This window comes from Chironomus tepperi, unplaced genomic scaffold (assembly GCF_022539635.2).
Source record: "Chironomus tepperi strain 1889 unplaced genomic scaffold, CSIRO-AGI_Ctep_v1 contig_337, whole genome shotgun sequence".
Lineage (NCBI taxonomy): Eukaryota > Metazoa > Arthropoda > Insecta > Diptera > Chironomidae > Chironomus > Chironomus tepperi.
In genome coordinates, this window is record NW_027226459.1 from 2,242,869 (window position 1) to 2,256,360 (window position 13,492).

Consider the following 13,492-nt stretch of genomic DNA (forward strand, 5'->3'; position numbering starts at 1 on the left):
AAATCTTAAAACTGCAGTTTTTAAGATAAATTCTGAACATTGTTTGATGTGAATGCAAGGCACTATGCACATTGTTTCAACGTTCATTTCAAATTTGAATTATATTTACAATGCATAGTTGAAAACCCCTTTTCATACAAAAGTTCAGTCTGTATTTTGAACTCTGAAGAATAAACATCATTGTAAAATTATGAATTCATAAGGAAGTCGGTATAACTTTACTATAGCCGGACACTAGTATGTCACTGCACATAGTTTGGACATCATTAATTCAGAATCTTCACCTTCTTAAGTCAGTAGTACACTTCTGGCACAATAAACTTCAAACAATTCTATACAAAACCAAAACAGCATTGTCCATCCATCAACCTCTGACTATGCATTAGCACAATAAAATCTGAGTTGACTTTTATTTTACGCTCGAAAATTGATTCATAAAAAGTCAGCATTCGTGAGAAATGCTATATAGTCTAATGAACACTGTTTAATGCTTTTGGGACTAGGAACTGTTATTTATTTTTGGTCGTTTGATATTTAATGTTTAATTTGAATTGCCATTTAGATTGGTAAACTTTGAAATGAACGTTGAATTTTGTTGATGAATCTATGTGGAGTCTCTGTATGACGGAAGCGCACTTTTCAATGACAAAACTCATGAGAAAGTCAAAAATTAAGACAAACATAAAAGACTATGAGATGACCTAGGAATGTGCGCTGACAGAGTTACTTCCTTTGAGAAAATTTATGATGTTATTGCAGCTTCATGATATTAGTTCTTGGTTACATAGTCTTCATCATTGTATGTAGTCTAGACTTTTTGGTAATTTATTCATATGCAGATAGATGAGAATGTACATAAAGTTTTTGTTGAAAATTGTAAGTAAATCATAGAGATATTGTGGAACTCAGCAGTTTATTTGGTCGTTTACAAATTACGTCCACGAGCAGCACTATGTGGCCAATCGCAAATTTTATCTTATAAATGGATCGAAATCAGCAGTCTTTAGGGAAACTTTGCATCATACTGTTCGAGAGTGGACAAAAATATAGTACAACTAGTCATCAACTGGAAATTAGCTAGTCATCAACTAATTACAACTTAGCTTTGCTCTAGCAATTAATCTGTGCTTTTCAGTGCCGGATGTTCAGAATTGTGTTTCGACATTGGAATAGTAAGGGCTTTTGGTACTAGATGCAAAATTATCTGAAGAGCTTGAAGTCGACTCGAATTTTGTATGCTAAAATCGACTCGACTTCGATCTTTGCTATGCTACATATATATGGCTGTATGATGTACGACTGGATGCTTCTTACTTGACCACTGGATGTCGATACAGTGTTGAATCTAGAGTATCAAACAATGTTCCCAGGTCGTAGTTCAAAATGGAGTTCTGATCACGTGGGTTTCCAAAAAAATTGTTGGAAGGAAGCTGTCGATCGATTCACACTTGGAATCGGGAATTGACGAGTGTTCGCTATCAATTGAGCTGTTTTTAGGCGATATCTATGGCCATAGATCACAATTGATATATTCGGACAGCAAAATAAGTTAGCAAGTCAGTTTTAGCTACCATTTAATAAAGTCTGCAATTCACAATTGGTATGTACTGATATGTATTGATGTGTAAACAGACTCGATATGACAAAAATTCACAAAATGCGTTCAAATTAAGCAAAATCGAAGCCTTTATTCAGTCAAATTGGCAGGATGGGTGTCTAAGTAATCAATTACAAACTGTAGTAACTCCTAGATGTCCCCCAAAATATGAAACAGGCAAATTTGTTCTTTTTAAATATATATTTTATTTATTTTTGTATTTTTTTTGTTTATAGGACAATTTTATTCTCATATGTGTAAACTTTTCATCAATTTCTTTGGCTTATATCGACTAACGTAAATAGCGTTACATTTACTTATGCATGCTGTTTTTTTTGGTATAATTTGACATTTTACACATCATTTTTTTATTTTTTTTATTTTACTTCCTTTTTTTGTTAAAGTTTCTTTAAAAATTATAAGACATATTCTTTATTTCCTCATTTTTTTATATCATTTTTTTTTTAATAATTAAATCTAAAAAATTTTTATGCAATAAAAATCGATTTTTTCCTTGTGTTGGCAACTGACATAATTAATGATGTGGTCTTTCGATAAACGAATAAACCATATAAAGCTATTTTATCCTATCTTCGTATTACGTAAACGTAAAAATATCTCTCTTCTTGTGCTACAAAAATTTATAGATATCCATAAACCTCTTTTTTTTGTATTTTTATTCTTTTTAATTAATCAACATTGACTCTATTATTCACATTCAACAAATCACAATGCATTTCCATTTTCATATATAAATCGAATATCGGTATTTTTTTTTTTTGTTTATCTATAATAATTTTTTATACTTTTTTTTCATGTTTTTCTTTTATCAAAAAAGCTTCAAATTTCCGCTAAATTGGAACATATTCCTTTTTGTGTTTATTATTCGATGTACAATTCACTTCATATTATTCTCATATTTCTTTAAATAATATCAAATTTTTTTTTTATTTGCGATTAACAATATGTATATTCTCACTTACATGCATATCCTTTATCAATTATATATTTTTAATAGTTTTTTTAATTTTTATTCTAACGAATTTACTTCTTTTATCTCTTTTATGTTTCATATATCAAAATATTATTATTTATTTATTTATTTTATTTTTTTTGTGGCATCTTTGTTCATTTCTTTCTTTTTTTGTCAAAGAATTAGAAAGACTAATTACTTCTTTTTTGTAGTTTTTGTCTAATTATATTCAACAATATTAATAGGTATGTTCACTTTATTTTGGGGGATAAAAATGCTTCTATAAGTTGAGTTTTAAGGAAGAAATAGTGAAAAAGTATGTTAAATAAATTGGGAATTATGTATTAATGGATTTAAATTATGAAAAAACGCATTAATTGGGAACAAAAAATACAAAAAACGTAAACTACGTAAATTGAAACGTGCGTCGTATGCAAAAAACGTACGTAAATTTAGATTACGTAAGCAAAAACGTAACTTTTTTAGATAACAAACTTAAAACTTAAGATAACGTACGTTAAAACGTAAGATTTTCAAATTACGTACGTTAAATTTTTTAAAAACGTACGTAAAAACGCACGGTATTTTTAATTACGTATCCAAATACGTACGTAAAATCATATGTTTTTTTATTACGTACGTAAAACGTAAGATATTTTTGATTACGTGCGTTAAAACGTACGTTGATTTAAAATACATGCGTTAAAAACGTGCAGAAATTCATAATTTGTTCGTCAATTTAAGAACGTACTTTAATTTAAAATTCCTATTTAGAGCTTACACAAGATCTAAATATGTATTGAACTTACGTCAACTCAAATAACCTGAATTAACCTAGAAAACGTACTCATCGTCTAACGTTAACTCAATTTACGTACGTTATCCTTACGTTAATTCAAAATACGTACGTTACACTTACGTAATGTCAAAATACGTACGTTTTGCTTACGTCAAGTCAAAATACGTACGTTAAATTTACGTCAATTTAAAATAAACGTACGTAAATTTTACATTTACGTACGTAAACTCAATGTCATTTAAAATTACGTACGTATCTTCCATAAAATCAGTAAAAGTTCAGTTAAAGTGTAATAAAAAAAGGTTAAAGATTCCCTTAAAGTCATCAAGACTTTAATTAATCATGTCAATAGGATGTCTAAGAGCATTATAAAAGCAATTTTCAGTTAATCTTCATTCGATTAACTCAACAAACAAAAAAAAAAGTAAAAATTCTTCTCAAAGTGCTTAACACGAGAATCATTATGGTATTTACATCGTACTTGATGTAATAAAATATTCAATTGATATTCAGACAATCCGTTGGAACAAAAAACAGAATAAAAAGTCCAACCTTTATCAAAGTTCTTCTTCTTGTTCCGGTTTTTTTTTTACAAATAAAATAGCAGCAGCAGGAGAAGTGTACGTGAATTGAACAAAAGAGCAATTATTTTAATCTATTTTACCCAAACAAAAAAAAAAGAGTAAATCCGATACTTTTTCTTCCTTATATGAACACACATATAAATATTGTTTATGTGATTCAATTTTATGAGATAATAAAAATAGGTATTTTAATCGCTCATTGAGTTACTATGTTTCATCGCCATTAAGATGGGTGTAACATTTGAATCATGTCGCGTTTTCCTGCAACTATGATCAAAATCATTTATTGGATTATTTATGATGTTACTTAATGCATTCGAGCGATCAAAATCGATGGTAGCATAGCCGAGCTTTTTTGGACTTTCGGGTGGTAATAAGCCACTTGATGCCGATACAGAATTAACCATCATTTGACTTTGATTATCACTACAACTATCGACACTTCCATTATTATTTCCAATATTTTTGCTGCCTAAATTATTGTTATTTATTGTTGTCTGTTGATCGAGATCTAAAACAATATAGTTGACCTTCCGTTGGGTTGGCGTACATGGTTCTGATTTATCTGTACGATCAATGAGAGGTAAATCGACTTTTGAAAATATCTCGGGACGTGAATATCGATTACGAAGCATTAATGGCTTCATTTCCGATAGTCCTATATCCAAGTTCTCGTAACATCGAGTAGTTGGATCTTGTGAGAATGATAATGCTCTAGTGAATCCAAATATATTGCCATTAACAACGTTCTTTGTATAATCTTTTTTAATATCATTTAGTTTCGAGTTTAGATTATTTGACAAAACAGGAGGTGTCGTAGCTATAGGAGGTTGATTCTCTTTAATATCAGTTGGATTTGCAGGTGGTGTCGTTATTTGATTATTTTCTTCACCAATACCAACATTCATGTAAACAGCTTTGACAGAATCCGGTGATGACGGTTCTTCCGGATCAACTTCTAAGCTCTCCATTGTCGCGAGTGTTGCTCTTGGTGCGGCTTGCGCTTGTGCGGGCATTATAACTGCTGTCGGTATTGTCGTTGATGTCAATGTTGTTGATTCATTATCGAGAATCTTTCTTGGATCACCAATTTCAGCATTCATATAGACATTTGTGCTTGGATCACCTTTTGGTGTTGTTGCTGATGATTTTATAAATTGACTAGCACTTGGAGCTTGTTCAGCTGGTGGAATATCAATAGATAATTTAGTAGGTTTTTGTAAATGACTTGGTGGATATTCTTGATAAATATTGCCTGGCGCATGCTGTTGCGATTGATTTAGATTTGTTATTTCAAGGATATTTGTATAGCTATTTGGTGAGCCAGGAGATGAAGGCCCCGATCCGAATGAGCTCATTCGATTACTAGATGAAAATCGTGTTACATGTGATGTGATAGGACGACTAGGATTGGGCTCTAAATAGTCAGCAGTCAAAGTATCCGTACTTCGACTTTGTATAGAATTAGTTCCATTTGGCGATAGAGAGCTGTTTGGCCTTGCATTAACAATATATGAGCTACCTTGAATACCAGTATGTAATGTACCACCGCCCAAATTGAGACTATTCAATTGAGCTATATTCCTATTTGATGCATTTGGCACAGCAAAGTCATGAAGATTTGTATCATCTGTATTATATGCTCTACCGTTTATAAATGATTGAAGTGTGTTGAATAATACATCAGCACGTTGGCACTTAAAACTAAAGATTCCAGGACCTGTCTCACATCTCCTGCCAGCCTCAAATGTAAAGAAATTCGCATCATATCCATATCGTCTCAACGATCCAAGCGACCATGATATAGGTGCTCTGTTTTTTCGATACAATATTATGTCGTTTCCTGGAAAATTACGTTGATAAAATATGTATGAGAAAAAGTGAAATAACATGATGATAAAAAAAAAACACACATATACAGCATACGCAATTAATCATTGTGACTGTACATGTCTGTTCGAAAAGTTCTTACCATTTATTTCAAGTTGTGAATTATAATACACTGAGTCGTCTGTGTCTGCAAAAATAACATCGAAGCGATTGGGATGATTATTTTCACTTACTTTACTCTCGACGCAGCCCATTGCAAAATTTTGCATACGCAATTAATTATTAGAATTTATCATGATTTTATATCTTCTGTATGTTTCAGAAATATCAAAAACTTTCAACTTATATGCTCTGGCGTATGTTTAACTAAGTTTTAGCACTTTTATGCTGCTAAATAATATTAAAATAATTGTTGAAAAAAAAAATAATAATTCTTAATACATGGAAGATTCTTTTGAGGAATTGAGGAAGATATTTAGCTCAAATTTTGTAATAAAAATGAAATATCAATTAAACATCACTTAAATATCATTTTAACAAGTATTTAGGCCTTTTTTATTGTATAGAAAATTAATTTTATCAACAATTATTGTGAATTTTTTCAATACACTTTATCAACTAACTTATTTCCCCTCCAATCCCTTCTCTTTTTTCGTACACAAATTTTTTGTGTCTATGGGCATTTGCTCTTGCTTTTTCTGTGTGTCCATATGCTTATAAATTGATGTAAATTGCAATAAAATGTTTTCGTGATTTTTTTTAATCCTAAGATTTATTTTTAAACCTGATGATTTAATTTTAATCTAATTACCATTTGCTAAGTACCTAGCTATACAAAGGAGGTGAATTTTGGAATCAGCCTCTAATTTTTGTCTCTTGAATGGCTCTTAAATGGATCAAAATTCTACACCAGCAATCGACATCCAGTTGACTGTTTAATTAAAAATTTATGAGCAGCCTACTTAGTCTAAAATTAATTTCACATTGATTGTTTCTGTAGTCTGCATGTGTGGCACATAGAAGAAGTTTGGGAAATTGTCATAAACATAATACATCAGTTTGAAGTAATACAGTTTGGTTTGCTGATTCCATACATGCTAAACATGATGTAAAGCTTCATATTCAGTCTCATGCTGAAACTTCCTGCATGCTACACCTAATAAGTGATCGACCTCTAAACATCAACTTATAAGTTGCCAAATGCACTTTAACCTGAACTTAAACAATTTCAAGGAGATTGTATTACTTGATATATTCACCACTCAACTTCCAGAATATGTCCCTTGCTGCGATTTATGGTGACTTTTGAATGTTCATTTATTTGTTATTTTCTCTCTCTGTGGATGAGATGCAGGCTTAATTTTCAATTACCAGCAATAATAAAATGATGATATTTTGAATTAAATTCAGTGAAGTAAATGCCATTTAGGAAATTGTCAATAAAATTGATTTACTGGATGTTGTTGAAAAAGTTTCGAAAGTTTTGTCGTAACGGTTTATAAAGTTTCAAATCATTCTCAATGTTTAGTTTTGGACATTGAACAAAGTTGGAATCAAAATATTCAGAAAATATTGAAATATTAAAGGATAACGACGCTATAATTAATAGTTTATAGACGTTAACGATTTTAACAAAACGAGTAAATTATAGAAATTAATTACAGTAAACTACTTAAAGTGATTTGAACGAATTTCGTGAATAAAGTTAATATTTACAAAATTAAAAGTGAATAAATTCTCTGTTTTCTAATCTTTTAAAATTCTTATCAGTTGGTAATTAGTAAATTAAATTAACAATCAATACATGATATAAATCACGAAATGAAAAATGGAATGTGAAAGTGAAAACCTTGATAAAAGTTATGCTGATGAAAAAATGGAAAATGGAAAAACTGAAAATCACATAAATGGAACTCTGGACAAGGAAAATAGCAATCCAAATGTGGAAAAGAAAGCTAGTAAAGACACACAAAGAAGACATGATGAACCAAGCGAGCTTAGCTTTGAAATTTGTATGTAAAATTTGTCAATTTTCTTAATTTTTTGTTGTTGTTGTTGTTTGTCGTCCAATCGATGAAATCATCAATGTATATAGCATACATATTCATTTTCGTAACTTTTTCTTAGTTCCCGAAAATGCAGAAGAGAAAATTAAAAGACAACAGATTGAAAAGGCACTAGAAAAGGACTCAAATACGACTTTAGAGCAGTGGAGGCAATTCGCCAGAAGTGAATATGGATTAATTAATGGTTCGTATGATGAAATACACGTAGAGTAATGACATCATTACTTTATGAGTAACTACAATTGGTTTTATTACCCCATACATTGTTTTCTTATTTAGACGATCTCCGACAGAAGGTTTGGCCTTTATTACTTAGTGTTGATGTTACACAATGCGATCCAGTTCCATCATTAGAGGAATTATCAAAGCATCCAGAATATAATCAGGTTGTTCTCGATGTCAATAGAAGTCTTAAACGATTTCCACCTGGAATTCCACTTGCTAAACGTCTAGCATTACAGGATCAATTAACGGCTATAATATTGCGAGTTATAAGCAAATATCCACATCTTTCATATTATCAAGTAAGACTTTTTATTAATTAACTAGATTCCTAAACAATTCATTCTTCATTTCTAAGTTCCTTTTTGGTAACATTTGTTTTAATTATTTTAAATTCCTATTAATTCCAAAAACAAAAAGTTCTACAAAAATGTTCAGTAATATTTAGTATAATTAATTAAATTTAATAACAATTAAAATTTTTGACACATCCTCCTTGTTTCTTTAGGGATATCACGATGTTGCCGTAACATTTTTACTTGTATGCGGAGACGAAATTGCATTCCACATTATGGAAATCCTGTCGACTGATCATTTGGTAGAATGCATGCAAAAGACTTTCGAAATTGTACAAAAACGTCTATTATTAATTTATGCTATCGTCTGGCGCGAGAATAAGGATTTATACGAATATTTAGAAAGGTAAACTATTAAAAAAAATGGAATAGATTAACGGAAGCAAGAACTTTTAATTCAAATACATTAAATACTCGTATTATTAACTTTTTTAAGACTCAAAAATATTATTTCTTTAAATATTTTAAATTTAAATTTAATTGCTTGGTTCATCCTTCCGTACTTCCTCATCTGGCTTCTTTTTGTCATGATATCTGAAAGTAAATTTAATTAACATAATTTAATTTTTGTTCATTTCATAGGAGTCAATGTGGGCTGTTATTTGCACTACCATGGTGAGTTATGACCCATTACCATCTACTGTCTTTGGCTTGTGAAATTGATTGGGATGAAATAACGGAAATTTTTAATTTGAAATTTATGCCATTTTTAAACTGTTTGAGAAGATTTGAAAATTTAACGGATTTTTGGAATTTAAATTTTCAAAACCCTACAAATTATCAAGAAATTTGTCTGTTGAGTGGTTCTAGAATTCCAAAATTCAACTGTTGTATGGTTTTGACTTGAAACTTTCACGAGGTTCTCAAACACAAATCCGTTGAAGACATCTCAACAAATTTCACTTTACAATCCAAATATACACAACAAGCCTATCAAATCATATTCTAAATACACACCAAACATTTGTCATTTCATTTAAAAATAGGTACTTAACATGGTTTGGTCACAGTCTTAATCATTATCGTTCTGTTGTACGATTGTATGATTACTTTTTGGCATCGGAACCGTTATTGCCATTATACGTGACAGCAGCAATTGTGCTTTATCGTGAGGAGGATATTTATCGTGAAGAATGTGATCGTGCATCACTCCATTGTCTCCTGTCGCAATTACCTGATGAATTGCCTTTCGAATATTTATTAATTCAAAGTGAGAAGCTTTATGCTAAATATCCGCCACATAATCTTCATAAAGATATTGAGAAAATTATCGAAAGAGAGTAAGTTTAATTAAAATTTTAGTGCCAACAATATGTTAATTTTGTGTGCATTTTTTTACAGACAAAAGATTCGCGAGGAAGAAGACAAAGTATTTGAGACACGAAGACAAATTATCCAGAGGAAGAGACAACCAGTGCCAACACCTCAACCGTTTATCTATAAACTTATTCCAAGAAAACTTGTTCTTCATCGAAGATCAATCTTTGTCTCGACAGCATTTATTGTGATCGGAATATTTGCATATTACTACAAGACACACACTAACTTTAATGTGGATGTTATCAGATGAGGTTTACTGTATCAACCGCTTCAACTTTATCATAGATTTTTATTGAAATGAGCTGACACTTTTATGGATCTTAAAGCAAATTTTTTTCATCTTGATTCTTTTTTTTATATGACATACATTTTTTTAAATGCTGGTTAATTTGTTATTTGTTGTTATAGACTTTTTTTTAATACAATATTTTAGTTATTGATTATAAATGTGATTTTTTAAGCGCATTTTCTGTGGATTGAAGATTATTTTGTCAGATGAGGTCTGTCAGTTTCTTTTTTGATATCAAGTCACTAGAAGTGGATATTGATATTGGACAGAGAATCTTTGAACAATTGAGGCATTTTGTCTCATTGATTAATGAAGAAATAACGAACAATTTGAAAAATCGAAGGGACGTGAAACTTAGCTAAATTTTTGATTTAAATAACTTTTGACCGTTAAATTTTTAAATTTTTTTGACCGTCGAATTTGAAAACGCTTCTGTCGAAGGGGTGTGAAACATTTGCTAATTCTTCATTTAAATATCATTTGACCGTTATATTTTTAAACATTTCTTGACCGTTGCAATTTGAAATTGTTTTCGTCGTTATTTTTTAAATAATCTATAGATTCTTAACTAAGAAAATGCGCTTCAATCGGTCAATCATGACCACATCTAATCTAGTTTTTAAATAGTAATCAAAAAATTCCTTTAGATTAGGAAATGAAAAGATTTTATGAACCGAAAATTAATGATGAGTAAAGTGCATTCAAGGATGATTTTAGTCGAAATATATAAACAGAAGTTAATACTGATATGATTGAATAAATATTTATAAAAAGAAGTTTTTTTTGGGAAAACTCAGAAAATCATTATAGAATGAATTAGCAGTTTTTGTAATTTTTATAAGACGTTTGGAAATTTCTATAAAATTTCAGCACGTCAGCTGGATTTCAATTATCCAATCTCGTCAATTAGCAATGATTTCCAAATTATTGGCATGCAAAAAGTTATTAAGCTTTATTATAAACACTAAAATTCTTTTTAAGGTAAATTAAGCAACCGCAAAAGAAGAAAATAAAAATTAAAAAAAAGTATGAAGTAATCCTCTATCTGTTATGTGTAAATAATCACCTAAATTAACTAATCAATAAAATAAAAATAAATAAAATTTCAATTACAAAATTTTATGTAATTTATTTAATTAACAACTAAGTTGTTCAGTTATAAATTAAATTAACTTTAGAACCTTTTTTTGTATATAAACTTAATGAGAACCGAAAAAATTATGGTTTATGTACAGCTACAGATTAATAAGGAGTAATCATTGATGATAGGATGATGATAATGAAGTGTAATGGAAGCTAATATTGTTAATAATGAATAATTTTTAAATGATTATAACAAGAAGCTTCAGGCATAACACATACACGAATGGTCAATAAAAAAAAGATTATTAATGTATATATACGAACAATATGTTCATCATGATAGTTTACTTTTTGGCTAATGCGAATCCAACTCCAAGTAATCCGCCTAAAACTAACAATGCGCCACCTGCTATTGCTGCATCTTTCTTAAATTCCTTACTTAACTCCTTTTCAATATGTTCCTATATTGGATGAATGAGACATAAAAGCACTTATGAAATATCTATATTAAGATCAATGAGGCTCTTTACTAGTTAGCATTAAATTACAGTACTTCTGCATTCATATCGTAAGCACATTATCTTTACAGCTGTGAATAATTTGAAGCTGCAAGTTGCAACTGTGAATAATTTACAGCTCTTAATTAGCAGCCGTATTCTTAAAAGTAATTTAATGCTCACTAGGATAAGAGTGTCAATAAGTATAACTAAGTTAATGACTTACACCTAGCAACATCACTTGCATGTTATTTGGCTCAATTTCCAAGAATGCCTGAACATACTTTTGAGATGTAGTATAATCTTTCATTCTTGTGTACGCTATAGCTAGATAATATATGTAGTCTCTCTTATTCTCTGGATCATCTTTGCATAGTTCTTCAAAAATTTTAATTCCATTATTTATGTCTGCACCATATTTTGATCTTACGAGGCACCAAGCATATTCAAATTGAGTCTTTGCAGTCACACATTTCTTGTCTTTAAGTTCTTTCATATACACTTTCTCGAATTTCTGGAACATTTAATTTTGTTTATGGATGTTATGAGTCATTTATTAGGGAACTTGATTATAAAGGAAAAATGATGAAATACATACTTCCAATTCTTGAGGTGTTATCGTGTCATTCAGAATCTCCTCCATTTCCTTTGGATTCTCTTGTTTTCCGAATGCCCCAAACATGCGGTCACTGTTATGTTTATGCTGCTTTAAGAAGAATTAATAAATTTTAAAAACTTTTTATTGCAAATTTTTTTGCTACGAAAAACAAGGGGGTTTAGTACTTTTAGAATCTAAAATTTCAAGTTCAAATTAACGGTTTTTTAAAATTTCAAATACTAAAGGGGTAAAAAGCTACAAAAATTTAAGAAAATTTGTAAACATTAAATTATTAAAGTGAAAAATCATGGAAAACTCATTTTCGGAACATTCACGGACATCCAGCTATGAAAATTTACTTACAGAAAACAATGACAATTTATCAAAAACTGCCAAGAATATGTTTCAAAAGACCAGAGACTATTTAAGCTATGAAGTATGTTTTTATGATAAAAATTTTCACTTTAATTAACATTTTTACTGTTTACAGCTATCATCCAACGTTCTAGATTATGAGTTACTCGATAAGATGAATCTCACAGTAGCCAAGAATATTGAACTAATGAAAAAGACATCTGAAGACATTGTTGTAACAAATGAAGATCTGAATCAAAAATTCCGTAAGTTCAATGCTGTAATTTATGTTATTTCAATGATTACTAACATCTGACCACTCTTACAGGTGATCTTGAACCACTGATGAAGGAACTGGAAGAGATAGAAACGACTGTCAATAAGCTAGAAAATGCTGCATATAGACTTGATGCTTACACGCAAAAGCTTGAAGAAAAAATTAATGAATATGTTGCTAATAAGCAGCAATCAACATAAAGCACATTCCATATCAAATATATATTATTAAACTATATTTAGATGTATTGTTAACTGCATACTCATGTGATTGATTTTATGATACTATAAATAAAAATTAAGCTAAGCTATTTATGCTTCAAGACAACAAGAAATGGACAAACGGAATTAATGATTCATTTGACAGTACTCGCCTATTTCTAAATAATTGATAGACCAAAAGTATTTTTAGAATCAAGTGGCGACATTCAAATTTGGCGCCTCAAAGCATTGCGATGTGTCATTAATGCTAAAGGTGCATAAATTATTACTAGGGGTTGATTTTTTTTCCTACCTTTGTGTATTTACTTACTTACTAAGGAATGTTATGCTCGTTTATCGAATGAATATTATTATGAGTCATGAAATGCTCGAAATGTCAAAGGGCGCACATGCTATATGAGTGGAGAGAGCATTCTGTGTATAGAA

The 13,492-nt window shown here is 30.0% G+C and overlaps 4 protein-coding genes across 6 annotated transcripts; 2 read left to right on the plus strand and 2 right to left on the minus strand.

Moving 5' to 3' along the window:
* Positions 1-1,668: 1,668 nt before the first annotated feature.
* On the minus strand, positions 1,669-6,309 carry LOC139093655 (fibroblast growth factor receptor substrate 2). Its single transcript, XM_070644430.1, has 2 exons — positions 5,926-6,309; positions 1,669-5,796 (listed from the first exon to the last, which is right to left on the minus strand). Exons 1-2 carry the CDS (start codon positions 6,050-6,052, stop codon positions 4,142-4,144), a joined length of 1,782 nt encoding a protein of 593 aa, XP_070500531.1. The 5' UTR covers positions 6,053-6,309; the 3' UTR covers positions 1,669-4,141.
* A 1,035-nt stretch (positions 6,310-7,344) lies between these two features.
* Positions 7,345-11,447, plus strand: LOC139093559 (TBC1 domain family member 20). Its single transcript, XM_070644306.1, has 7 exons — positions 7,345-7,795; positions 7,911-8,033; positions 8,129-8,373; positions 8,580-8,773; positions 9,010-9,042; positions 9,414-9,707; positions 9,769-11,447. Exons 1-7 carry the CDS (start codon positions 7,612-7,614, stop codon positions 9,995-9,997), a joined length of 1,302 nt encoding a protein of 433 aa, XP_070500407.1. The 5' UTR covers positions 7,345-7,611; the 3' UTR covers positions 9,998-11,447.
* On the minus strand, positions 8,360-12,406 carry Fis1 (fission 1 protein). 3 transcript variants are annotated; one of them, XR_011544706.1, is made up of 4 exons: positions 12,215-12,406; positions 11,843-12,130; positions 9,423-11,580; positions 8,360-8,961 (listed from the first exon to the last, which is right to left on the minus strand). XR_011544706.1 is itself a non-coding variant. In XM_070644307.1 (4 exons), the coding sequence occupies exons 1-4, from the start codon at positions 12,296-12,298 to the stop codon at positions 8,904-8,906; spliced, it is 543 nt and encodes a 180-aa protein (XP_070500408.1). In that variant the 5' UTR covers positions 12,299-12,406; the 3' UTR covers positions 8,360-8,903. The 3 variants fall into 3 exon arrangements, 2 of the variants coding, with proteins under 2 accessions (XP_070500408.1, XP_070500409.1); XM_070644307.1 differs by having other exon boundaries at positions 11,468-11,580; XM_070644308.1 differs by having other exon boundaries at positions 11,444-11,580.
* Positions 12,407-12,445: 39 nt separating this feature from the next.
* On the plus strand, positions 12,446-13,174 carry Blos2 (biogenesis of lysosome-related organelles complex 1 subunit 2). Its single transcript, XM_070644309.1, has 3 exons — positions 12,446-12,650; positions 12,705-12,834; positions 12,897-13,174. The coding sequence occupies exons 1-3, from the start codon at positions 12,522-12,524 to the stop codon at positions 13,043-13,045; spliced, it is 408 nt and encodes a 135-aa protein (XP_070500410.1). The 5' UTR covers positions 12,446-12,521; the 3' UTR covers positions 13,046-13,174.
* The last annotated feature ends 318 nt before the right edge of the window (positions 13,175-13,492 follow it).